Consider the following 27,987-nt stretch of genomic DNA (forward strand, 5'->3'; position numbering starts at 1 on the left):
AAAAATTGGCTTGGAGAGAGGAAGGCTTTGATAGTCCAAGGAGGGGTGGGCAGGAACGAAAAAGGAAGCAGACAGCCCACACATGCATCATTGCAGGACGTTGCTGACTAGGCCTCAATGCAACAAGGGCCTAAATTATCAGGTATATCCGCCAGAGGTAGCGGGCCAGTGCGGTGATAACTGGAAAAGGTAGGATGGGCCTGAAAATGGAGCCTGTTGGTGTTCAATGAAACTAGAACCCCCTCACTGATGGAAGTACCCTGGAAGAAGAGCGAAAGTACCTTCTCCTGAAGGTGAAATTCAGCTCTTTCTTCACAGACTTGGAAGATGATCTTCAGGAGCCCCGTGGAGGGGAGTCTCTGGTACGGGTCTGTCTTCCCTCCCTGTGACATCTCACTCAGGTGGGCAAGTGGTGCTGTAAATAGAAGGCAAGGACCGTCCGCCTGGATGCCACTAAACACCGAAGTGTTAGGGGTAAAGGTCCTGCTGGACAGACCAGAGAGGGTATGATGTGGATGAGACCACACTGTTCTCCCGGTCTCTTAGAGGGTGACAGAATGGCTCTCCCACTCTGTTTATCCAATCACAAGCAAAGCATGAAAAATAAAAAAAAAAGCGAGAAATGAAACGAAAACAACAAATCAAGGTAGAAACAGTTCCAAGGGGAACAGTGTCTGCCTCCTACAGACACTTATCAGCTTGATTTCAGTTGGTGGGTGTAACTTGCTGAGGAGGGGTTAATTTTTTGCCTTGTGGTAGCAGCATACACCCATGGTCTCCTGTGTCCCTTAAATGAAGCGACAGAGAAAATAAAGTTAATACATAAAATATCACAGCCAAAAATCCAGAAAACGTCTACTTAAAAGGTACATGCTCACCTTAGCACCGGGATCTCTTGCACGTATGGATCGCGCTGCAGCAAATGAAGCGGTACCTCCACCAATAAGAAGGAACGGTATATGGGTCGGCAAAGCAGCAGCGGGTAAAGCTTTTTGGGTTTCTTTATTTAAAAACAAAAAAACTAAATGTCAAAACAGACAAATAATAAAATGCAACATTCGACACAAGTGCTGCACCCCAATTCCTTACCTTGTTTATCCGCACTAACTTGTCTGGATTCTACTTTTCGGCATAAAAGAAAACAATTAGCAAAATATGAGATTATTATTGGCAAAAAGAAAGAAAAACGGAGCTAAATATATAACGTATGCACACATCACTTACCGCTGCTACCTGAACTACCCTGATTTTCTGCAGGAAGAAAAAAAGAAAAAATATATGAAGACGAGCAGACGAGACATATCACATCCTTGCACGTAAAGGGCTAGTACAATCTTAAGTATTTATGGCATGTAGATAGGATATGCTATAAATGCCTGAATGGTGAGGGTGTCATTGGTGGGATGTTCATTTGGAGAATAGGGGTGCTATGATCACAAATCGTGCACACTCCTTCCAACTGAGCAAGCAGCTTTGAAGTGATTCGAGTGGATGAAAATCTGTGTTTAGAAATCTCCAGACCCCATTGTTGGTTAGGGTAGTCCCCAAACCTACCATGAATTGGCCAGAGATGATATTTCAAGATTTCAGAATATCAATGAAGATGGGCAAGCGTGGGTCAGACAGGGACCAAAAAACAGCCACATAGGAGCAGCAAGGGACGGGTATGGAGAGTATTAATAGGAACTTGTCATGTCCAGAAATGCTATTTACTAGCAGATGTAGAGTTCATATGCAGGCAAATAAAACTGCAATGATGACTGGAAGAGAGCAGCTGCAGGGAGGATACAAGTTCATTTTTTCCCTGTAGCTGCTGCTCCAATAAGACCTTTAGGCTTTCCACACTATTTACCTGCAGATTAACACAGGTAAATTCCATTTCTGGACATGACAGCCTTTTGATATATTATACTGTGGTTCGTAAAAAAAATAAAATAATTGATTCTGAATAAACCCCCTTTAAATTTAAGGGATTGTTCAATACTTACATATTGATGACCTACTCTTTGGATAGCTGGGTGGGGATCTGACACCAGGCACCCCAGTGATCAGCTGTAACCACAGCCGGATGTGCACAGTGTATGGAGCAGAACACCCCAGTTCTGTACAACTTAGTGGCTGCTGTTGGGTACTGTATATAAGTTCTTATTGAAGAAAATAGAAGCCGGTCTGCAATAACTGGGAGCAGCCAATAAACTATGGTTTCCCTTTCTGTACACCGTAAATCCGGCCATGATATGATCAGTAGGGTGACCTGGTGTCAGGTCAATCTTCTAGTGATAGTGGTGACAGCTAATGGATGGGTTCCAAAAGCTGGACCTCCACCGATATTATATAGGCAATGCCAAGGATAGGTCATCAATGTCAAAGTAGTTGACAACACAAATATATTAGCCGGTGACCTCTACTGACCTATGTTTTCTCTAATGGACTTGATAGATGAGATCCGGTCATTAAATCGGGATTTATCTCTGTGTAACGTTCTGTATAGCTGGAGAAGGAAGATGCAAGTTAGATAAAACTACAGAGAAGGTTTTATATCAAACATACTTTATATAAAGTTCAGGATACTATAGAAGATCTGATATTTTGGTTCTTGGAAAGTATAATGATACAGAAGACAACTCAATAAAAATATATGAGAGCCTTGTTCTGGATCTCATAGACTTGTATTCAGCACTTATGAAGTAATGTCTGAGCACAAGATGGCGCTGCAGGACCAAAGTGGTGTCGGTAGAAAATGAAGATGTGGAGGGTGAGAATAAGACAGGGGGCTTAGATGTAATGCACCCTATTACCGCTAAAAAACAAAACTGCTGGAGTGCAGCGCCACTCTTAACTCAATGTGATGCTCTCAGGAACTCTATTGGATAAGGTGGAGATTTCAAAGGGATCCTGTCAGGTCCAATATGCACCCAGAATCATGAGCAGTTCTGGGTGCATATTGCTAATCCCTGCCTAACTGTTCCTGTATACACTAGCATAGATAAAAAGATCTTTAGAAAAAGTATTTCTAAAGATCATTTATGATATGCTAATGAGCGCAGGGACTAGTCCCAAGAGCATTATTTCCCCCGACTAGTCCACCGTCACAGGAACGTGCTACCAGATTATTTAATGCCCACTGCCCAGCGTCATCAGCGGTGACGTGCGTACCTGTGTCCATTGTCACCGACTCAGACGCCGGGTTTAAGGTCAGTGCGCATGATCAGAAGTCCTGGCACTTCCAGCTCACTATGAAGCCGGGAGTACACGTCCCAGCTTCAGAGAGGTCTAGTCCTAGTACCGGGACTTCTGATCATGCGCACTGAGCCTAAACCCGGTGTCTGTGGCGGTGACAATGGACACAAGTACACGCGTCACTGCAGATGACGCTGGGCAATGAATAGCATTTTAGTACAACCTCTGTGGGCGTGTTAATTTATAAAGAGGATGGAATGAGTGCAGGAACTAACTAGTCCCTGCGCTCATTAGCATATCATAAAGGACCTTTAGAAATACTTATTTCTAAAGATCTCTTTATGTATGTTCCTACATTCTGGGACGGTTAGGCAGGGATTAATAATATGCACCCAGAACTGCTCGTGGTTCTGGATACATATTGCACCTGACAGGTTCCCTTTAAGTCCATGCTCTTAAGCCATTTATTTTCTAATGTTTAAAGGGGGTTTTCCCATCTTGCACATTTATGGCCGATCCATAGATAGATGCAGACCCCACCAATGGCCCTATTGGAGCGGTGGTAGGAATTCCCATACAGGTGAATAGGAGATCTGACTGATCAGATTGTAGTTTATAGCCATGGATCAGGATACTCTTCCTAGATGGTGTCAGTTGTTTGTGGTTTTAAACTGACAATAATAAACCATAATAGACCCTGGATATTCCGTCATCTGACACTGCTGCGCTGCAATGTCCATTTTGATCATTACTGAACTCTTCTCTATAGCTTATAAAACAGTGTATATACATCGCTAATCTTCTGTGTCCATCATCAGTTTTTTTCTTTTTGATACAACCAACCTTAAGAGGGAACCTGTTGGCTGCCCTAACCGTTTAACCGCTACCATGTCTGTAAGGACGCCGTCAGCGCACTACCCAGGGAAGCAGCGGGGCCACACATCTCCATCAGCACACTGCCCAGGGAAGCAGCGGGGTCGCACATCTCCATCAGCACACTGCCCAGGGAAGCAGCGGGGCCGCACATCTCCATCAGCGCACTGCCCAGAGAAGCAGCGGGGCCACACATCTCCATCAGCGCACTGCCCAGGGAAGCAGCGGGGCCGCACATCTCCATCAGCACACTGCCCAGGGAAGCAGCGGGGCCACACATCTCCATCAGCACACTGCCCAGGGAAGCAGCGGGGTCGCACATCTCCATCAGCACACTGCCCAGGGAAGCAGCGGGGCCGCACATCTCCATCAGCGCACTGCCCAGAGAAGCAGCGGGGCCACACATCTCCATCAGCGCACTGCCCAGGGAAGCAGCGGGGCCGCACATCTCCATCAGCACACTGCCCAGGGAAGCAGCGGGGCCACACATCTCCATCAGCACACTGCCCAGGGAAGCAGCGGGGCCGCACATCTCCATCAGCGCACTGCCCAGGGAAGCAGCAGGGCCACACATCTCCATCAGCACAATGCCCAGGGAAGCAGCAGGGCCGCACATCTCCATCAGCGCACTGCCCAGGGAAGCAGCTGGGCCACACATCTCCATCAGCACACTGCCCAGGGAAGCAGCGGGGCCACACATCTCCATCAGCGCACTGCCCAGGGAAGCAGCGGGGCCACACATCTCCATCAGCACACTGCCCAGGGAAGCAGCGGGGCCACACATCTCCATCAGCGCACTGCCCAGGGAAGCAGCTGGGCCACACATCTCCATCAGCGCAATGCCCAGGGAAGCAGCAGGGCCGCACATCTCCATCAGCGCACTGCCCAGGGAAGCAGCTGGGCCGCACATCTCCATCAGCGCAATGCCCAGGGAAGCAGCAGGGCCGCACATCTCCATCAGCGCACTGCCCAGGGAAGCAGCAGGGCCGCACATCTCCATCAGCGCACTGCCCAGGGAAGCAGCGGGGCCACACATCTCCATCAGCACACTGCCCAGGGAAGCAGCAGGGCCGCACATCTCCATCAGCGCACTGCCCAGGGAAGCAGCGGGGCCACACATCTCCATCAGCACAATGCCCAGGGAAGCAGCAGGGCCGCACATCTCCATCAGCGCACTGCCCAGGGAAGCAGCTGGGCCACACATCTCCATCAGCACACTGCCCAGGGAAGCAGCTGGGCCACACATCTCCATCAGCACACTGCCCAGGGAAGCAGCGGGGCCACACATCTCCATCAGCACACTGCCCAGGGAAGCAGCGGGGCCACACATCTCCATCAGCACACTGCCCAGGGAAGCAGCTGGGCCGCACATCTCCATCAGCACACTGCCCAGGGAAGCAGCTGGGCCGCACATCTCCATCAGCACACTGCCCAGGGAAGCAGCGGGGCCACACATCTCCATCAGCACACTGCCCAGGGAAGCAGCAGGGCCGCACATCTCCATCAGCACACTGCCCAGGGAAGCAGCGGGGCCACACATCTCCATCAGCACAATGCCCAGGGAAGCAGCGGGGCCACACATCTCCATCAGCACAATGCCCAGGGAAGCAGCGGGGCCACACATCTCCATCAGCACAATGCCCAGGGAAGCAGCTGGGCCACACATCTCCATCAGCACACTGCCCAGGGAAGCAGCGGGGCCACACATCTCCATCAGCACACTGCCCAGGGAAGCAGCGGGGCCACACATCTCCATCACCACACTGCCCAGGGAAGCAGCTGGGCCGCACATCTCCATCAGCACACTGCCCAGGGAAGCAGCTGGGCCACACATCTCCATCACCACACTGCCCAGGGAAGCAGCTGGGCCGCACATCTCCATCAGCACACTGCCCAGGGAAGCAGCTGGGCCACACATCTCCATCAGCACACTGCCCAGGGAAGCAGCAGGGCCGCACATCTCCATCAGCACACTGCCCAGGGAAGCAGCGGGGCCGCACATCTCCATCAGCGCACTGCCCAGGGAAGCAGCGGGGCCACACATCTCCATCAGCACACTGCCCAGGGAAGCAGCGGGGCCACACATCTTCATCAGCACACTGCCCAGGGAAGCAGCAGGGCCGCACATCTCCATCAGCACACTGCCCAGGGAAGCAGCGGGGCCGCACATCTCCATCAGCGCACTGCCCAGGGAAGCAGCGGGGCCACACATCTCCATCAGCACACTGCCCAGGGAAGCAGCGGGGCCACACATCTCCATCAGCACACTGCCCAGGGAAGCAGCAGGGCCGCACATCTCCATCAGCACACTGCCCAGGGAAGCAGCGGGGCCGCACATCTCCATCAGCACACTGCCCAGGGAAGCAGCGGGGCCACACATCTCCATCAGCACAATGCCCAGGGAAGCAGCGGGGCCACACATCTCCATCAGCACAATGCCCAGGGAAGCAGCGGGGCCACACATCTCCATCAGCACACTGCCCAGGGAAGCAGCGGGGCCACACATCTCCATCAGCACACTGCCCAGGGAAGCAGCGGGGCCGCACATCTCCATCAGCGCACTGCCCAGGGAAGCAGCGGGGCCGCACATCTCCATCAGCACACTGCCCAGGGAAGCAGCTGGGCCACACATCTCCATCAGCACACTGCCCAGGGAAGCAGCAGGGCCGCACATCTCCATCAGCACACTGCCCAGGGAAGCAGCGGGGCCGCACATCTCCATCAGCACACTGCCCAGGGAAGCAGCGGGGCCACACATCTCCATCAGCACACTGCCCAGGGAAGCAGCAGGGCCGCACATCTCCATCAGCACACTGCCCAGGGAAGCAGCGGGGCCGCACATCTCCATCAGCACACTGCCCAGGGAAGCAGCGGGGCCACACATCTCCATCAGCACAATGCCCAGGGAAGCAGTGGGGCCACACATCTCCATCAGCACAATGCCCAGGGAAGCAGCGGGGCCACACATCTCCATCAGCACACTGCCCAGGGAAGCAGCGGGGCCACACATCTCCATCAGCACACTGCCCAGGGAAGCAGCGGGGCCGCACATCTCCATCAGCGCACTGCCCAGGGAAGCAGCGGGGCCGCACATCTCCATCAGCACACTGCCCAGGGAAGCAGCGGGGCCACACATCTCCATCAGCACAATGCCCAGGGAAGCAGCGGGGCCGCACATCTCCATCAGCACACTGCCCAGGGAAGCAGCGGGGCCATACATCTCCATCAGCACACTGCCCAGGGAAGCAGCGGGGCCACACATCTCCATCAGCGCACTGCCCAGGGAAGCAGCGGGGCTGCAGTGGCAGTTTAGGGAGTCTAATGCAGTTGCCAGGTTCTCTTTAAGCACATCACATATTAACCCTCCCATTATCCACCATTTTCATACTTACATATATTCCCCCTCCTAGTGTAGCGACTGCCACAAATATTCCATACGCAGCCTTTCCAGGGGACGGGACGTTGGAGAGGTTCCCGGAGTTCCTTAATACCTGATTGTAGGGGGAGGTGAAGCGCTGTAACAAGCAGTCTGGAAGAAGAGGAGACGGGTTAGAAAGAGTCCAGAGCGACCAAGAAACGCCCAACATTTCCAGACCAAACAATCAGCATCTTCTGTAAGTTTGGGCCCGATTTACATTCATCCTCTATGAAATTTACAGCTATAAAAACAATCTGAGGATCGATACTGAAGCAATATTAAAATCTAAAAGGGTTTCTCGTCTGTTTCTGTACCTCCTGTAGACGCTAATGGAGAACTAGTGGGTAATTACACAGGGCGCTGCCTGCAGTGTCTCCAGACTCGCCTCCCATCGAGCACATTGGGGAAGTTAGTGGTCAGCAATTACACAAGGCTCTGCCTGCAGTGTCTCCAGACTCGCCTCCCATCGAGCACATTGGGGAAGTTAGTGGTCAGCAATTACACAAGGCTCTGCCTGCAGTGTCTGCAGACCCGCCTCCCATCGAGCACATTGGGGAAGTTAGTGGTCAGCAATTACACAAGGCTCTGCCTGCAGTGTCTGCAGACCTGCCTCCCATCGAGCACATTGGGGAAGTTAGTGGTCAGCAATTACACAAGGCTCTGCCTGCAGTGTCTGCAGACCTGCCTCCCATCGAGCACATTGGGGAAGTTAGTGGTCAGCAATTACACAAGGCTCTGCCTGCAGTGTCTGCAGACCCGCCTCCCATCGAGCACATTGGGGAAGTTAGTGGTCAGCAATTACACAAGGCTCTGCCTGCAGTGTCTGCAGACCCGCCTCCCATCGAGCACATTGGGGAAGTTAGTGGTCAGCAATTACACAAGGCTCTGCCTGCAGTGTCTGCAGACCCGCCTCCCATCGAGCACATTGGGGAAGTTAGTGGTCAGCAATTACACAAGGCTCTGCCTGCAGTGTCTGCAGACCTGCCTCCCATTGAGCACATTGGGAGCATCTTTGGTGGATAATTGCACAGGGAGCTGCCTGCAGCGTCTCCAGACTCGCCTCCAATGGCACATATTGTGGATGTCAGTGGTCAGCAGCTGCCTGCAGAGTCTCCAAATGCGCTTCACATCGAACACATCGGAGGCGTCATTGGTCAAAAACTACACATGAATCTGCCTGCAGTGTCTCTGGACTTGCCTCCCATTGAGCATATTGGGAGCATCATTGGTGGATAATTACACAGGGAGCTGCCTGCAGCGTCTCCAGACTCGCCTCCCATCGAACACATGGGGATATAATTGGTGTGTAATTACACAAGCAGCTGCCTGCAGTGTGTCCGGACTTGCCTTCCATCAATCATATTGAGGGAGTCATTGGTCTCTCTTTACACATGGATCTGGCTGCAGCGTCTCTGGACTTGCCTCCCATCGAACACATCGGGGGCATCATTGGTGGATAATTACACGTGGATCTGCCTGCAGCAGGAGCCCCCGGCCCTCCACGGTCCCTCGGGAGACCCCGGCCCTCCACGGTCCCTCGGGAGACCCGTGTGACAAAAGCAGCGGTCAGCACAGCGCACTACGGCTCCACTCTCTTTGGGACCGCCGCAGATTGTTGAGTGCTGCACTCAGTTGATCATCGGCACTCCCATAAAAACGAATGGGGCAGCGGGGCGCTGGATCGACCACTGCTGCTTTCACAAGGGCCTGGGTCTCAGATATCGGGGGGCATCACAGAGGTCGTGCCCCATGGAGAGGAATAACTTCCAAAATTAAGAATACCCCTTTAAGAATAAAAAAAAAAACGAGCCCAATGCTATTTTAAGTATTTTTGGCCTCCATTTGTGCCGGTATTAATAAGTCTCCCATGTATTAATGTCTCCCTATTAGAGTCACAGGCTGCACTGGTTAGGAGCGGCCCTATGACAACACTGCTGGTCTCAGCTTGTCCCACACCACACTGCACTATCAGCAGCTGGCACTGCACATGAAGGGCACACACAGGGCACAGCCCCCGCTGACACATAACACAGCGGCTCTGCTGCAGGCGCCATCTCCCCTGCACTCACTGCCAGTCGTCTGTAGCTTCTGCCCGCTCTGCCGCCCGGCATTGCCCGCTCTCAGCCCGAGGACGACCGCTCTGGACAGCGCCATGACAGAACCTTAGTGTGGTGACGTCACGGCCCTGCTCTAAGCGTTCCGGCAGGAGAGGGGCGGAGTCAGAAGCCCCGGCGGCCATGTTTAGTAAGGGCAAAGAGATTTCCAAAACTGTTCCATATATTCGCTTCTTATAATGCGGTGGGCGCAGACTCCTCGCGGCTCTCCCCTCCTCAGCAGTTGTGTGGAATAAAGTAACTCAAGCGGCCGGGCTTCCCGGCAGGGAGCGGGGAGTGCTGGAAGGTCAAGAGAAGGGGCTGCACAATGTGGCGGCTCCTGTGCAGGAAGGCGCCGTGCGGCTCAGTGCTGCACATGGTCAGGGCCGGCTATGGAGGAGAGAGCGGCGCTGCGCTCCTCACCACCCCCATATTCTATGTGAACGCGGCCCCGCACCTCGGACACGTGTACTCCGCACTGCTGGCTGACGTGCAGCACCGGTACTCCGCTCTGTGCGGCCGGGACACGCGGCTCAGCACCGGTAAGACATGGGGCGAGTGGGTACCCCCATATCTGCAGCACGTGCTAACCCCCCCAACAGTCCGGTAAAACCCCCAGGTGAGGCTGCTGCAGAGGGACAGCTTCAGGGTCTAAGGCACTTCTCACCTTTGTATGGACAATCGTGACATACTGGTCTGGTGATGGGGGCTCTGCATACAGGTGATGGGGATCTCCATATACTGGTGATGGGGCTCTGCATACTGGTGATGGGGCTCTGCATACTGGTGATGGGGCTCTGCATGCAGGTGATGGGGCTCTGCATACTGGCGATGGGGCTCTGCATACAGGTGATGGGGCTGTGCATACTGGTGATGGGGCTGTGCATACTGGTGATGGGGCTCTGCATACTGGTGATGGGGCTGTGCATACTGGTGATGGGGCTGTGCATACTGGTGATGGGGCTGTGCATACTGGTGATGGGGCTCTGCATACAGGTGATGGGGATCTCCATATACAGGTGATGGGGCTGTGCATACTGGTGATGGGGCTCTGCATACAGGTGATGGGGATCTCCATATACTGGTGATGGGGATCTCCATATACAGGTGATGGGGCTGTGCATACTGGTGATGGGGCTGTGCATACTGGTGATGGGGCTGTGCATACTGGTGATGGGGCTCTGCATACAGGTGATGGGGCTCTGCATACAGGTGATGGGGCTGTGCATACAGGTGATGGGGCTGTGCATACAGGTGATGGGGCTGTGCATACAGGTGATGGGGCTGTGCATACAGGTGATGGGGCTCTGCATACAGGTGATGGGGATCTCCATATACTGGTGATGGGGATCTCCATATACTGGTGATGGGGATCTCCATATACAGGTGATGGGGCTGTGCATACTGGTGATGGGGCTCTGCATACTGGTGATGGGGCTCTGCATACTGGTGATGGGGCTCTGCATACTGGTGATGGGGCTCTGCATACTGGTGATGGGGCTCTGCATACTGGTGATGGGGCCGTGCATACAGGTGATGGGGCCGTGCATACAGGTGATGGGGCCGTGCATACAGGTGATGGGGCCCTGCATACAGGTGATGGGGCCCTGCATACAGGTGATGGGGCCCTGCATACAGGTGATGGGGCCCTGCATACAGGTGATGGGGCCCTGCATACAGGTGATGGGGCTGTGCATACAGGTGATGGTTCTCCATATACAGGTGATGGGGCTCTGCATACAGGTGATGGGGCTGTGCATACAGGTGATGGGGCTGTGCATACAGGTGATGGGGCTCTGCATACTGGTGATGGGGATCTCCATATACTGGTGATGGGGATCTCCATATACTGGTGATGGGGATCTCCATATACTGGTGATGGGGATCTCCATATACTGGTGATGGGGATCTCCATATACTGGTGATGGGGATCTCCATATACTGGTGATGGGGATCTCCATATACTGGTGATGGGGATCTCCATATACTGGTGATGGGGATCTCCATATACAGGTGATGGGGATCTCCATATACAGGTGATGGGGCTGTGCATACTGGTGATGGGGCCGTGCATACTGGTGATGGGGCCGTGCATACTGGTGATGGGGCCGTGCATACTGGTGATGGGGCCGTGCATACTGGTGATGGGGCCGTGCATACTGGTGATGGGGCCGTGCATACAGGTGATGGGGCCCTGCATACAGGTGATGGGGCCCTGCATACAGGTGATGGGGCCCTGCATACAGGTGATGGGGCCCTGCATACAGGTGATGGGGCCCTGCATACAGGTGATGGGGCCCTGCATACAGGTGATGGGGCCCTGCATACAGGTGATGGGGCCCTGCATACAGGTGATGGGGCCCTGCATACAGGTGATGGGGCTCTGCATACAGGTGATGGGGCTCTGCATACAGGTGATGGGGCTCTGCATACAGGTGATGGGGCTCTGCATACTGGTGATGGGGCTCTGCATACTGGTGATGGGGCTCTGCATACAGGCGATGGGGCTCTGCATACAGGCGATGGGGCTCTGCATACAGGCGATGGGGCTCTGCATACAGGCGATGGGGCTCTGCATACAGGCGATGGGGCTCTGCATACAGGTGATATGGTTCTCCGTATACTGGGGATGGGGCCCTGTTGGACGCAGGGGATGGGGCCCTGTTGGACGCAGGGGATGGGGCCCTGTTGGACGCAGGGGATGAGGCCCTGTTGGACGCAGGGGATGATGGTGCGCTGGGGATGGCATTCTGTGCATCAGTGATGGATAGGGGCCCTTAGCATGGTCGTCATTTAGACATAAGGCAAGGATGGGCCATCAGTGTCCCAATGTTTTTTTTTTTTGTTTAATGAATATATAGGTAAAGCTCACAACATCCTCATTAAACATGTCCGTATGGCTCTAATATCAGGCAGAGGCCAACAGAGTGTACTGATCTGTCAATATACTGTCTGAAACGGGTGGAATGTTGTAGGTTACGCCGATCCGCGGGTGCCAGTGGAAGAACATGTACTTTATCACAGAGGCCATAGCATGGCATCCATTAAAGAGATTTGCCATGAGCTTTTCTGTAGCTACGTATGGCATATGTGTTAAACGTGTCATTATCGTCTATGGCTGGCAGATGCCCACAGTGGCATCCATCAATGATAGGTGTAAAGGGGTTTCCCACTACTTAGGGGACATGGACATTTAGGCTATGTGCGCACTAGGCCGTTTTACCCGCGGTTTTGCTGCAGAAATTTCTTGAGAAATGTTTGTAATCTTCCTGCAGACATTTCCGAGCAAAACCTATGGGAAAAAAAAATAGCTGTGCGCACACTGCGTTTTTTTCTCAAGAAAATTCTTTGTGAAGAATTTCTTGAGAAAATGTGCATGTCACTTCTTTTGCGCATGTAGCTGCGGTATATCCCCGGTATTTCACTCCATTCACTGTAATGTAATCGCGAAATACCGGGGGTATACCGCAGGTAGCAAATGATGTGCGGTATACCCCCGGTATAGCCGCGATTTACCTGCGGTAATGCACATCGCTGCCTGCGGTTTTGCAGAAAGTGATGTCATTATGACAGAAGAGGAAGCGGAGCAGAGTAAACACAGACGTCACACTGCCTGGACGCCGCACAGAAGCGCTTCCGTGTGACCTCCAGGTGCCCGTGCAGTCTGTGTCCCGCTCCGGCCCCGCGGCTGCCTGCACTGCTGTGTGTCAGTGTCTGCCCGCAGTATCAGCAGCTTGTCACGCTGCAGCTCAGGCAGACACTGACACACAGCAGTACGTGCAGCCGCGGGGATGACGATCGCTGCTGTCAGGAGGTGAGATGAGATCATTACCTGCGGTGACGATCTCCTGCCGTCACTGCTGTCTATGCCAGTCTCACGAGCGGCCCGAGACTGTCACTAGCGGTGACGTCACGGGCTCTCGCGATACTGCTGACAACGCGGCGGGCATAGAAGTCAGTGACAGCGCTGATGGCAGGACTACAGGAGATCATCACAGCAGGTAATGATCTCATCTAACCTCCTGACAGCAGTGCTCGTCATCCCCTGCAGTGACCTGGGCTGACCCATTGATGTTAGCTCAGGTCACTGCATTGCTCTCCCTGCCAATGGGCAACATTCTCTTTTTCATGGACTGGGACATTGACTATGGTATGGATCGCCATGGGACCCCCCCCTTATTGGATTACGCCGGACCAGGATTTGATTGTTCTTGTCAATAAATTGGTGAAAGAGGGAATGTGGGGAGTGTTTATTTTCCAAATAAAACTTTTTTTGTTGTCTATTTTATATTTCTTACTGACTGGGTTGGTGATGTCAGGTATCTGATAGACGCCTGACATCACGAACCCCAGGGCTTGATGCCAGGTGACATTACACATCTGGCATCAAGCCCATATATTACCCCGTTTGCCACCGCACTAGGGCAACGGGATGAGTTGGGGCGAAGCGCCAGGATTGGCACGTCTAATGGATGCGCCACTTCTGGGGCGGCTGCAGTCTGCTATTTTTAGGCTGGGGAGTGTCCAATAACAGTGGACCTCCCTAGTCTGAGAATATCAGACCCCAGCTGTCCGCTTTACCTTGGCTGGTGATCCAATTTGGGGGGGACCCCCACGTTTTTTGTTTTAAATTATTTATTTAATGTAAAATAATAGCAGCGTGGGGTGCCCTCTGTTTTGGATTACCAGCCAAGGTGAAGCTGCCATCTGTGGTTTGCAGGCTGCAGCCGTCTGCTTTACCCTAGCTGGCTACAAAAATAGGGGGAACCCCCACGTCATTTTTTTATTTATTTATTTTTTGGCTAAATACAAGGCTAAGCACCCTTTAGTGCCACATGAAAGTCACTAAAGGGTGCCAGCTTAGAATATGCAGGGGGGTGGGACATTATATAGGTCTTTCTCATCTATCTATCTATCTATCTATCTATTCATCTATCCATCTTTCCCTCTATCCATTATCTGTCTATCTATCGATTATCTATATTATTTATTTCTGTTCAGCATAAAAAAAACCGCAGGGACCAACCTGCGGAAAAACCGAGGCAAAAACGCATGCGTTTTTCCCACGGATTTGGTGCGGGTTTTTACCGCCGGTGCGGTAATATTCAACTCCCAGAAGTTTCTCAAGAAATTTTCTTGAGAAAAATCACTTTTCTAGTGCGCACATAGCGTTAGGTAAGTTTTCTGAGTAAATACGAAAAGCTTAGATTTGCCTCCTGCACTTATGCCGTTAGATACAAAGAGAGAAGTCACTGGAGAAGGATATCGTGGGCAGAAGAATAGAAGGACCAAGGTGAAGAGGAAGACCAGCAACCCGATGGCTTGATACTATCAAGGTAACGGCAGAGAAGACACTGGTGGACCTATCTAGGCGAAGAAGACCCTGGTGGACCTATCTAGGGTTGCACAAAATCAATCTTCCTACAAAGCATTCATCCACAAGTCGCCATGGCCCGAGATCGAGCTGAAGACTGTTAAATAATAATAATATTGACTATCGAGAATGCTACATCCATTAGGGGCCACTAGACATCTAGTCCTCTCTGAAGAAGCTTTTTGCATTGTCGAATTATAAAATTACGTTGTTCAGGCAATCTCCATGTCATCCTTTACCCATTGGACTTCAATAATTACAGTTTCTTACTCTCTTGGCATATTTTGATTTAAACCATCTTGACTTACCCATTTTGAAAGCGCCCAGATGGAGGCCATTGGGTGTTCATGCACATCAGACATATTGCTTGATTGAAATATTACTTTGGGCCGAAAATTGAACCAAACTTGAACATGGCTTGGGTTCTCTTTTTGTTATTGCGTATGATAACTGATGGAGAATTTAGTGTTTATTCTTGATATGTTTGTGTTTTACAGGAACTGATGAACATGGCATCAAGGTGCAGCAAACTGCCACTGCTTTGGGTTTGGACCCATCAAACCTCTGTGCCGCGGTTTCCCAGCAGTTCCGCAAAATGTTTGACACAATGGGCATCTCTTACACGGACTTTGTGCGCACAACTGAGGTTCGTCATTCACAAGCAGTGTGTCACTTCTGGAAGAAGCTGGAAGAGAGAGGGTATATCTACAAGGGGACATACCAGGGATGGTATTGCACCTCTGATGAAGCCTTCCTAAGTGAGGAGCAAACCATGGAGAGCAGAGATGGAGAAGGCAACATCTTCAGAGTGTCAGCAGAAAGTGGACATCAGGTATTTGAGAAAGATGGAGATTTTGGTGGAGACATGGTATGAGTGTAGGTCCTACTTTCAAGACTAGCAACTATCTTAGACCCGTATGAATGTGTCCTATGTCATACACACTCGCCGGTCCCGCGCAGGCGCACTACAATACTTTGATCTGCCCTGCTCAGGTCAGATCAAAGTGCACTTGCGCAGGACCTCAATGCCGGCGAGTTTGGATGACGTGGGAAACATCATGCACTTCGGCTTCAAAAGAAGGATGACAAAGATGGCCGAAAGAGAAGGCACCGGAGAATAGAGACGCCCATATGGCCTAACTCCACTGCAGCGACCGTTTAGGTAAGTGTTTTTTACGTTCTACACAGCGGCCTGGGCTCTTATATACAGCATTCTAACATGCTGTATATAAGAGCCAACTGGTGGTGGCCGCAGCTTATAGGCCCCAAATCTAGTGACAGATTCCCTTTAATCACATGTTACTAGATGTCCAAATGTTTATTCCTACACATCCTTGTGCAATGGGCATCTGCGTCGTATGTTTTGTGGCCTTCCACTGGATCTATACTGTAGTATCATAGGCTGGATTGAGTCATGCTTGTCTCTGCACATCAGTGTCTTCTGGTTGTCAGAGTGAGCCTACAGACTGAGAAAGTGTAATGTTCATGGAGTGAGCAAGGGGTAAGTGGATCCACTGGGTCAAAGGCACCAGTCACTAATCTGGAGGAGCTTACCTGCATGGCTACCGAGTCTTTGCTAAAGCCACTAGAGGTGTGGAGATAGGTTAACACACTGGTAGGTAGCCGATAAGGGCACCCCAGAGGATCACGGTACCCTGGCAGCTGGTGCCTTGTATATTTATACAAATAGACTCTGATAGTAGAGCAGCAGCAGCCGCCAGTTTCGCAGGTTCGGCCAAGATGGGTAGATGCAGCAGCACCCGAGATGGGTAGATGCAGCTGCAGTGACCAGTATCGTAGGAGTAGCCGATGTGGACAGTAGCTAGTAGCAATAGTAGGTGTGGGTAGATGCAACAGCAGAGTCGTCATGCACTGGAACACAGAAGAACATCAGCAGAGCAGTACTCAGTGCAATAACATCAACAACAGCACAAAGGGACCTGAGAACTAGCAATGTTGGGAACATATTGTCCAGGCACCTCCCTTAAGGGGAAGGTCTCTTAAATGCCTCATGTATCTCAACCATAGGCCAAGAGGTACTTCTAGGTTAGGGCATACTGACCCTTTTTAAGTAAGGGGGCTGTGCGTGCACCCTAAGGACACTCCCAGGAGACCTGTGCTGCATGCGCAGGCCCCAGGAGTTGGCAGCAGGAGCCGAGGACAGGACAGTCATCGCTGGGAAGGTGAGAGTGCTGGTGTAACCTCCGGGGGAGGGGGGGGCAGGACAGTGTGGGGACACCAGTATGGGTTTTGCAGAAAGTAGTAGAAGCCCGACCAAAATGTTATCCCGATGATGTGTAACTTGGCTGGTGAGAAACAGCTGCAACCTATGTTAGAAAATTAACACTCAAGTAGGAAGAGCTTACGGGAGACTATAAAAACTGTGTCTATACTGGACCTGACCACTTATTGTACCTTTTGTTTGATTTTTACGTATTTACACCTATTTTAACATCCCTCTCTTCTTCATTTAGGTACATTGGATGAGTGAAGAAAATTACATGTTCAGACTTTCCCATCTGCGCTCTGAACTCCTTTCTTGGCTTCAGACAGAACCTATTTACCCGGCTCCATTTCTTCGTATTGTTCAACAGTGGCTAGAGGAGGACTTACCGGATCTTTCTGTGTCTCGTCAACGTTCTCGTGTATCATGGGGCATCCCTGTCCCTTCCGACTCCTCTCATACAATCTATGTATGGCTGGATGCCTTGATCAACTACTTAACTGTGGCTGGATTTCCAGACCAAAATTTAGCTACCTGGGGGCCGTCAACCCATTTGCTTGGTAAAGATATTTTACGCTTTCACGCCGTATACTGGCCGGCTTTCTTGATAGCAGCCGGCCTTCCCCCACCCAAAAAATTACTTGTCCACTCCCACTGGACGTGTAATGGGGTCAAGATGTCAAAGAGCCTTCAGAACGTTGTGGATCCTATGGAATGCATTAGGCGGTATACTAGGGATGGGCTGCGGTATTTCCTGCTCCGCCATGGTGCGCCCGAGCGAGACTGTGACTTTACGCACCATATTGCTTGCAAACTGCTAAACTCTGAGCTTGCGGATGCACTGGGTGGACTGTTGAACCGCTGCACTGCACACACAATAAATCCAGAGCAATGTTGGCCACATTACCAGTGCACAAGTGTACCGCCTTCCTCACAGAATGATTTGAACAGACTGTTGGGTACTGTTAAAGAGCTGCCTGGACTGGTGGATCAGTACATGGATAGATTTCAAGCAAACAAAGCCTTGGAGGCCATCGACAGCAGCGTACGGTGCTCAAATGCCTTCTTCCAGAGCCAGGCCCCATGGAAGTTGTATAAGGGAGGAGATGACGCTAAGGCATGGGGACAGTCCGTTCTGTACCTTACCCTTGAGTCGTTAAGACTTTACGCCACTCTTCTTCAGCCTGCGGTTCCAGGTCTGGCCAAAACCATACTGGATCGGCTCAGGGTTCCTAACGTATCCAGAACTCTAAAAGGGAATCGTTTCTTTGTGGCAACTTCGGGGGACAAATGTGACTTTCAGGGTCGGACATTGGGTTCAGAATGTGGTCTCCTGTATCGGAGACTGGAGGTGGAGCAGAAATAATGGCGACGTCCACAAGGGTTCAAATAGAAATGTAAAAAAAGGTAATTCTGAGAATTTCAGAAGGAACCTCTTGCTACATGGGGAAAAAAGGAAGGTGTGACGTGTTTACGTTCCATCTACAACCCATAAATATTCTTATTACAGAGTAATTTCTTATGATTGTATATGAACCCCTGAATTGTAACACGCTGCGCAATATGTTGGCGCTATATAAAGATTATTATGCTCTAAACGTCACCAGTTAATACGTAAATCTAAATTATTAAATTTTATTAAGGTTTTTCAGCCATCTCATTATCATTAGAGACCGGATTACAATGAAAAATAATACCTAGAAACTTGATTTATACTATTTTAATTAAAAATAACCTGTCTCTTTAACCGCTTCCCAATGTTGGAGGTTCTAGTACATCCTACGCGGAGTGTGTGTCACGGGTGACAGTCATGTGGTTTCTAGCAGTAGACTGTCTGTGCAAAGTGGTCCCTGACTTTCTATTGTTCCTGTTGTTAGTATTCATTCTACTAGGCAGTTTTCCTGCTGGATACATCTCTCCCCCTTTGGGATCCAATGGAGCTCTTTCACTCCAGCTGCTGATTATCAGTATTCCTATTGAGAGTATTTAAACACATCTTTCCTGGACTGGTGATATTATTCAGTTCATACAAGCTCTGGTTGCAAGCAGGTGGCTTGCTCTCATCGATGGTATTGTTGCTGAACTTCTACCTGAGTCTTCTGTGGATAACCAAACTATTGAAATACCCTTAAAAATAACCTTTTTTAACAATATTCTAAAATCACACCATGTGAGAACATAGGTCTACAAAAGACACATAAATATCACTTATTCAAAATACTATGCAGGGTGTCACTTGCCAGCCTCCGTGGCAAGGCAGGGATAGCCTAGGGAATCCGTCCTGGGCCCTGACACCCTCAACAGTGTGCTTTTAGAATATTGTTAATAAATGTTATTTTTAAGGGTATTTCAATAGTTTGGTGTTTCAATATCCTTTTACTTTTAATTTTTTCATTTCTCATGCACTTTTCCCTGTGTGCCCTTTTTTGTGTCTTCCTTTAGCATTTAGTGGGTTGACAAAGAGCTTATCCCACCCGTTCCCTATTTAGGGTCCAGCACTAGGGCTATCTAGGGTCAGGTATCCAGCTCGGCACATAGGTGCAGAACCTACCTAGAGTGGTGAGGGACCAGTGGTAGGTTTGGCCAGGGGTCACAATCTCCCACTTCCCTAGATGCAGGTATCCCCTTCCCATTCGACATTCGCTTGGTACTCCCCCATACCTAGCGTGACAGTGATAAATGATGAGGGATCCTAGGGACCAGCGGTAGGGTTGGTCAGGGGTCACAATCTCCTCCTTCCCTAGACTCAGGGGTTGCCTTCCTTTCTGTCCTTTCGTCGCTTGCTTGGTACTTCCCCGTTCCTAGCGTGATAGTGTGAATATATGGAGCTGGCTCAGCAGCTGAGACTGCTCCATAAAAAAAAAGGGTGCCAGCTGTTTCCTACAGCCTGCACTTAAGTTATGTGCACACAGTCTTTTTCTCCGGCATACCCACCAAGTTCTTCCAAGCAGAAAACTTTCAGGAAAATGTCTGGCGTTTTTCCTGAAGCGTCTTTTTTTTGGTATCTTTGTGGCGACATTGCCTCTCCTTTTTGTTCTCTGTGAAAAATTGTGAGCAGCTTCTAAGCAGAAGGCGCCTGAAGAGTGAGCAGGATACTTCATTTAATATATTCGACAGCTCAAATTAACTAAGTGATTACCACAGTAACATGAACTACTTTATCTGCAACACCTTATTCGAGAGCCATCAAATTACCTCACACATAAGCTTCTTATACTAAGAATGTCCTTTGTTGCATATAGCAACCAATCACAGCTGCTATTTACCCATAGCAAAATAGAAGCAGAGCTGTGATTGGCTGCTATAGGCCACCTGATAAATATCCAAGCTAACTGTCAAAACAGCCAATATATTGCCTCATATAGCGCAAAAAGGATATTTGCTGATATTAATTATTTGAACTTTATTGAATAGGCACTCCTATTATTACAACGCGTTTCAGCAGAGTTGCTTTCATCAGGTAAAATAGTCCTATTTTACCTGATGAAAGCAACTCTGCTGAAACGCGTTGTAATAATAGGAGTGCCTATTCAATAAAGTTCAAATAATTAATATCAGCAAATATCCTTTTTGCGCTATATTAGACCGAAAGAATTATCCATTTACCCCCTCCCTGTTGGGAATCGGTATTAGCAGCAAAGGACCTGCTGACATATCAAAAAATCCAGCTGGTTAGCTGGAGGAGAGAGGAACAAGAACCTGATTTCCATGGTGCCGGTGGAAATCAGTAGCCGACAACGATACCCACAATCTGGATGTTGGAAGCCTGGACATAGGATCTGTTCGGAGGAACTCCAGACTGATTAGCCTTCACTGAAGTTGTGCGGGGGCGCACAACCAACAAAGGTGAGCAATTCTAATTTTTTAAAACGCTAAAAGGATTCCACGGGTGCTTCTCATAGTGCGCTTGTTTTATTATCTATTTAAATATATTGCCTCAGACATCCATATAGTTTGTGTGTCTCTTTATATGTGTGTGTGTGTGTGTGTGTGTGTGTGTGTGTCTCTATCCATAATATGAGTCTATAATAACCGATCCATTCCCAGCTCCACTGACTTTAATTTAAGCAGGTTTTTTGGCAAATAACTAAATTTTCCCCTCACAACATAGTCTATGACTTTCCGAGTCAAATGAGGTGTCTGTGCAAAACTTCGTGATTGTAAATGTGACAGTGTTGATTCCTTTAGTGCTCAGGACAAGGATGAATTCTCACCGCCACACAATTAGAGAAAAAAGGATGGATCTACCTGTGGCCAAACATTTTTGTAACTCAGACCACAGCATCATGGACATGAAATTGCTGGTATTGAAAGGAAACTTCAAGTCCCAGAGAGACAGGAGACTATGGGAGTACAAACTTATGATGACCTTTGACACATTCAGAGAAGGAATGAATGTGTCTCATGGATTCATGTCTTTTTACATCAGTTAAAAGATGTGCTCCTCTGACCATCCGAGCGTGTCACAGCCCTGGACCAGACCCTTATCAAAGGACAATAAAACTTTCACACTGAACTGCAGCAGTATTTATGGCTAGAACAGCTTGTCCCCCTGCCATAGAGATAGTTCTGTTTCATATAACTTGTTCTTTTTTTTTTTTTTTTTTTTTTTTTTTACTGCACTATTCTAAGTCCTGTTGTGTATAAATACGTGACTCTTCAGATTTTGTGTTATACCATGCCTGATGAAGAGACCTGAGTAGTCTCGAAAGCTTGCAATTATTACCATCTTTTCAGTTAGCCATTAAAAGGTATCAACCACTGAGGACTCTCTGTTCTTTTAAACAATTTTTTTGATTCCTTTAGTGGACATTCATACATATACCTACAAAATGTATACAACTGCACACTGAAATGCGAACAATGAATAAGGGAACTCTGGCATTGCATGACTGCTATAGGAATATTTTGGGAAAAAAAGAGATATAGCTTAGGTCTTGGCCAATGCATGTGAGCCCAGTAACCAACGGCAAGGTGACCTCGGTACACCGGGAACCTAACCTGTAATAATTCTGGACAACGGAATTATTGGGAAACACATAAAATTTGTAGATGACACTAAGATAGGAGTAGCCAACACTAGAGAGGAAAGAGATCGTATTCAAAAGGATCTGGACACACTGGAACAATGAGCTGAGGAGAACAGGTTGGTGTTTAACAGGGACAATTGCAAAGTGCTACATCTGGGTAAAAAAATGTAAAAAGCGTATATAGTATGGGAGGAATAAAAGTAGGTGATAGCAACGGGGAAAAGGACTTGGGCATAATAGTGGATCCCAGATTCAACATGAGCCAACAATGCGGAGCTGCGACTAAAAAGGCCAAGAAAATTCTGAGATGTATCAAGACAAGCATTGAATCTAGATCAAGAGAGGTTATTATTCCCCTATACTCTGCCCTAGTCAGACCTCACCTGGAATACTGTGTACAGCTCTGGCGCCCCAATTCAAGAAAGACATCGATATATTGGAGCAAGTCCACAGAAGAGCAACCAAGATGGTAGAAGGTCTGCAAACCATGTCATATGAAGATCGGCTAAAGGAACTAAAGAGAAGGCTGAGAGGAGACTTAATAGCGGTCTACAAATATCTGAAAGGCAGTCACAATGCAGAGGGAACTACCCTATTTTCATTAGCACAAGAAAGTACAAGAAGCAATGGGATGAAACTAAAAGGAAGGAGATTCAGATTAGACATTAGGAAAAACTTTCTGACAGTGAGGGCAGTCGGAGTGGAACAGGCGACCACGGGAGGTAGTGAGCTCTCCATCAATGGAAATCTTCAAGCGGAAACTGGATAAACCTATAGCTGGGATGATTTAGGAAAGCCTGCACTCGCAGGGGGTTGGACCTGAGGTCCCTTCCAATTCTACCATTCTATAATTCTTCATGCCACTATCTGGGTTGAAAACCTCCATGTCTGGGCAGCTAGACTAAAAACCTAACTTGAAATGCTATTATCTGGGTTAAAACCGGGCTCACATGCATTGGCCAATACATGTGCTAAATCTCTTTTTTTTTTTTTTTTTTCTTCAAATATAGCAGTAATCAAGTAGCAGAGTTCCCTTATTCATTGTTAGCATTTCAGTGTGCAGTTATATACGTTTTGTAGTCGTGTTTTCAGCTAGCACCTGTTCACACTTGTTGAATATGCGGGGTCAGTCTTTAGTATATTTATAGTGCACCTCTTTCTGATTGAGCACTCCACCCTACGACCAGCCTGTGTTCGCTCCTCTTTATAGCTGAAATCTAGCTGCCCAGACATGGAGGTTTTAAAGGCAGATAGATGCATTTTCAAGTTAGGTTTTTAGTCTAGCTGACCAGACATGGAGTGTTCAACCCAGAGAAGAGGCATTACAGGTTAGGTTCCCAGTATACAGAGATCACCTTGCCATTGGTTACTGGGCTCACATGCATTGGCCAATACATAAGCTAAATATATATTTTTTCCAAATATTCCTATAGCAGTAAGGCCGAGGCCACACTGGGACTAATGCGATCCTAGCATGACACTCAGCTCGCGCTGGCAGCACAGAAGGAGCCGAGTGTCATGCAAGTGTCACTGCGACTGAGGTCCACTCATGCGATCGGACCTCAGCTGCGGAGGACGGGCCAGCACTTAGGAGGGGCGGGATTCATCTCCCTCTCTCCTCCGTTGCTGGCTATTGCCATTCTCGCACTGCACTCGCAAGTACACCGGTATACTGTGAATGCAGTGTAATCTTTCTCTCGCCCCATACACTTGAATGGGTGCAAGAGAGAGTCTCGCATTACAGTTGCGGCATGCTGCAATTGTTTTCTTGGTCCGATTGGGGCTGAGAAAATAATCAATCACTCATGTGCGCTGACACACAGGCTAGAATTGGTCCGAGGGGAATGCGATGTTTTATCGCACTCCATTCTTTCTGATTTTCATGCCGTGTGTCTTAGGCCTAATGCAACACCAGAGTTCTCTTATTTATTGTTACGATTTCAGTGTGCAGTTGTATACGTTTTGTAGTTGTGTTTTTAGCCATCACCTGTTCACACCTGTTGGATGTGCAGGTCAGTCTTTTTGTATATTTACATACCTACATATACACACACTCCAGATTTATATATTAGATGTGTTTGGACTTTTGCAGCCATGTCTATGAAAATAAAAAATTAAATAACCCATACAGTAAATGTAACGCCAGAGTTGCCTTTTACAGACATACCTCTCTTGAGCAGAGAGATATTTTGTAGAATCTAGTTAAGTCATTTATTTACATTTCTTATATTCTGAAACAAAGAAACACCTGAAAGACATTTCATACAAGAAAGATTCTTAGTTTTTACACAGTTAAAAAAAATATTTTACAAACATATACTCTTCGAGGTGCGGCCATACAACCGCAGGTCCAGGATGTACAAATTCATACAGGATCACTGGCCAGAGAGATTACTCATATTGTGACATGACGGCTCTGTATATCAGTATGGACGACTCCTGCACAATCAGCAGACTGCAATCATAGATAGATTATAAAAAAAAAAAACTATGAAAAACCATTCTTCTTGATCTGAAAAACCTCTAAGTCTATAAAAAGTAATGATGCTGATGCCCTTGGTTTAGAGTTCTAGAACTGATGTTTTGCAGACTTTACATTACGGTCACTTTCTTCTCTTGTCCTGTTCTTTCTTCTCGTATTCTTTTGGTCTTTTTAATCCATTGTCTGTGTGTCTGTCTTCCGGTAACTTGTGTCTATCCGCTCCGCTATGATGGGCGCTCTGCCTGTCGTAACGTGGCGGATTAGAAATACTTTTTGAACCAGTCTCTGTTGGGGAAGCTTTCCGGTTATCCCTGGAGTCGGGGTGATTAGTATTGTATTTTTCATAGCCCGGATCGTCACGTTCTTGTTTAATTGCCTTGGTGGCTTTTCCGCTGCTTCTTTCAGTTGAGCGGTCTTTGCTCGTCTTTTTCCGTTTTTTCTTTTTCTCTGTTAAGACACCAAGAAAAAAATACCTTAAATCACAACTTATGTGGCTAAATGGTAACACTTTTTGGGCCTTTTATCTTAAAAAAAAAAAAAAGTTTATATATTTTAGGTAAAACCAGTACAGACCTTTGTTTTCAGTCAGGAGGGCGGCCTTTTGTAGGAATCAGGCATGTCACTTACGTAACAGGCAGCGGGTCCTTTACCAGAACATCTCTACTGAGCTCCACCCATTAGTCACAAAGTCCTGGATAGACCAATGCTGATCTCCGGAGCTCAGCTGGTCTATATGGGACCTGTATGATGTCACGATCATGTGACCATAATGGGCGGATCCAGGCAGAGTAGTTCTGGTGAAGGATCTGTTAATAATCAATTACACTTCAAGGAGCGTAACGAAGTTAAAAAAATATTTTTGCTAAAGTGTATATAAATTTGATAGTACACATGAAAATAATATAAATTTATTTATTTTTTTATATTTTTATATCTAAAATCTATATATAGAATTGCCTTATTCTGTCTGTCTGTCTTGCTCCAAAATTGTGTCCTTACGGTGTCAAACAGCGGATTGGCCGCTGGCCTCGCCATAGCCCCGCCCCCCCGCACGGATTGGCCGCTCGCCTCGGCTCCTCCCCCCGCACGGATTGGCAGCTCTCCTCGCCTCGGCTCCGCCCCCCCGCACGGATTGGCCGCTCGCCCAGGCTCAGCCCCCCACACGGAATGGCTTCTCGCCCCGAGGTGAGCGCATCAAGGTCCTGCAGCGGCGGAACACACACACACACACACACACACATAAGAACAGACACACACACACACACACACACACACATCAGATCACAGCCGATTCCATGCGCTCTGCCTGCAGCTCCTGCCATAGACAGAGCAGGAGCTGCCGGCAAAGCGCACGGAAGAAGTGACATGTCACTTCTTAGAACGCAGCGCTTCGGGCAGCAGCCGAAGCGCTGCGCTCTAAGACGCCATGTGCGCACGGCCCCTGCACAATCTCCATAGACTGTGCAGGGGACGCAGGACGTATGCAGTTACGCTGCGCTACAAAGCGCAGCGTAACTGCATGTATTTACGCACCGTGCGCACATAGCCTCACTCTCTCACACACATCAGATCGCATCCACGTCCTGCAGCGGCGGAACACACGCACGCACGCACACACACACACACACACACACACATCAGATCACACTCACCTCACACACACATCAGATCGCATCCACACACTCACAACATCCCGTGATATCGCTTGCTTCTCGGCGGCGATATTGTGCTGTGATCTTCCAGGATCTGCCGGAGGATCACATGGCCAGAAGCATGTGGTATCTCCGGATGTTGTGATTGTGTCAGCGCGTATGTGCGATATCGTCAGTGTGTGTGTGAGTGTATGCGATCGGATGTGTGTGAGTGAGTGTATGCGATCGGATGTGTGTGTGTGAGTGTATGCGATCGGATGTGTGTGAGTGTGTGAGTGTATGCGATCGGATCTGTGAGTGTCGGCAGAGGAGCACGGCGTGCAGCACAGCTGCTGGGACCGCCCACCGGTGGGCACAGGGAGAAGTGGGGTGTGTGTGAGTGTATGCGATCAGATGTGTGCGTGTTTACTGTCTGATGTGTGACTGTGGAGCACGATGGGGAGTGTGCAGCATGGGGGATGGAGCACGATTGGGAGTGTGCAGCATGGGGGATGGAGCACGATGGGGGGTGCGCAGCATGGGGGATGGAGCACGATGGGGAGTGCGCAGCATAGGGGATGGAGCACGATGGGGAGGGCGCAGCATGGGGGATGGAGCACGATGGGGAGTGTGCAGCATGGGGGATGGAGCACGATGGGGAGTGCGCAGCATGGGGGATGGAGCACGATGGGGGGTGCGCAGCATGGGGGATGGAGCACGATGGGGAGTGCGCAGCATGAGGGATGGAGCACGTTTGGGAGTGCGCAGCATAGGGGATGGAGCACGATGGGGAATGCGCAGCATGGGGGATGGAGCACGATGGGGAATGCGCAGCATGGGGGATGCACACCTCCCCCCAAAACACACACACTGCCACACACGCACTGCACAACACATCACACACACACTGGGAACCACAAACACTGCCCTACACAGACACCCACACACACAACGCCGCACACACCCAACACCCAACACACAAACACCGCAGCACACACAAATATACGCACATACCGCACAACACACACATTGCACAAAACATACCTCCCCCAAAACACACACACACACCCACACAAACCGCGCAACACACATACACAACGATACACAGCGCTCCACAAATAACGACACACAACGCAACACACAAACAACACCGCTCTCACCCCCCGCCACACCCAGACAACACCCAGAACATGTACAGCGCCCTACACAACACACAACAACATCTATATATAACACAAAAATCATACATTAACTACACAATACGTAAATTTTAGAATACCCGATGCGTAGAATCGGGCCACCTTCTAGTCTATATATAATTGCCTTATTCTGTCTGTCTGTCTGTCTTGCATCAAAATTGTGTCCTTACGGTGACACAAAGCTGATTGGCCGCTGGGCTCGCCATGGCCCCGCCCCCCCGCACGGATTGGCAGCTCGCCAAGGCTCCGCCCGCACACGGATTGGCCTCTCGCCCCGGCACCCTGCACGCAATGGCAACTCGGCCACGCCCCGCCCCCCTCACGCAATGCACGGTCGCTCTGGCCCCGCCCCCCGCACGCATTCCCCGAACCAACACGGAGCCACGACTCCCAGGTGAGTACTGTACCCCCGGGAGCCCACATCAGCGTACGCCGCCAACCCAGCCGACACATACCCTCGCATTGCTGGGGTTGCCGCCGTAT

The 27,987-nt window shown here is 49.6% G+C and overlaps 3 protein-coding genes across 5 annotated transcripts in view; 1 reads left to right on the top strand and 2 right to left on the bottom strand.

The window, feature by feature from the left end:
* AIFM1 (apoptosis inducing factor mitochondria associated 1) overlaps window positions 1-9,649 on the bottom strand; it is an 84,245-nt gene extending 74,596 nt beyond the window's left edge. The window contains exons 1-6 of one of the 2 annotated variants that reach the window (XM_075322810.1): window positions 9,541-9,649; window positions 7,446-7,582; window positions 2,413-2,491; window positions 1,225-1,251; window positions 1,090-1,119; window positions 879-1,000 (exon numbers count right to left, since the gene is read on the bottom strand). In XM_075322810.1, coding sequence (XP_075178925.1) covers window positions 879-1,000; window positions 1,090-1,119; window positions 1,225-1,251; window positions 2,413-2,491; window positions 7,446-7,582; window positions 9,541-9,625 — 480 coding nt within the window. In that variant the 5' untranslated portion in view covers window positions 9,626-9,649. Of the gene's footprint in view, window positions 1-878; window positions 1,001-1,089; window positions 1,123-1,224; window positions 1,252-2,412; window positions 2,492-7,445; window positions 7,583-9,540 lie in introns of both variants that reach the window. The other variant, XM_075322809.1, reaches the window with a different exon arrangement.
* A 102-nt stretch (window positions 9,650-9,751) lies between these two features.
* MARS2 (methionyl-tRNA synthetase 2, mitochondrial) lies at window positions 9,752-18,879 on the top strand. Of its 2 annotated transcripts, none has more exons than XM_075322812.1 (3): window positions 9,752-10,106; window positions 15,436-15,770; window positions 17,413-18,879. In XM_075322812.1, the coding sequence occupies exons 1-3, from the start codon at window positions 9,893-9,895 to the stop codon at window positions 18,526-18,528; spliced, it is 1,665 nt and encodes a 554-aa protein (XP_075178927.1). In that variant the 5' UTR covers window positions 9,752-9,892; the 3' UTR covers window positions 18,529-18,879. The 2 variants fall into 2 exon arrangements, with proteins under 2 accessions (XP_075178927.1, XP_075178928.1); XM_075322813.1 differs by having other exon boundaries at window positions 10,096-10,183.
* Window positions 18,880-24,340: 5,461 nt separating this feature from the next.
* RBMX2 (RNA binding motif protein X-linked 2) overlaps window positions 24,341-27,987 on the bottom strand; it is a 43,789-nt gene continuing 40,142 nt past the window's right edge. Inside the window, exon 6 of the mRNA XM_075322814.1 lies at window positions 24,341-25,121. Within this exon, the coding sequence (XP_075178929.1) occupies window positions 24,796-25,121 (326 nt within the window). The 3' untranslated portion in view covers window positions 24,341-24,795. The remainder of the gene's footprint in view (window positions 25,122-27,987) is intronic.

This window comes from Anomaloglossus baeobatrachus, chromosome 9 (genome assembly GCF_048569485.1).
Source record: "Anomaloglossus baeobatrachus isolate aAnoBae1 chromosome 9, aAnoBae1.hap1, whole genome shotgun sequence".
In the NCBI taxonomy this organism is placed as follows: domain Eukaryota; kingdom Metazoa; phylum Chordata; class Amphibia; order Anura; family Aromobatidae; genus Anomaloglossus; species Anomaloglossus baeobatrachus.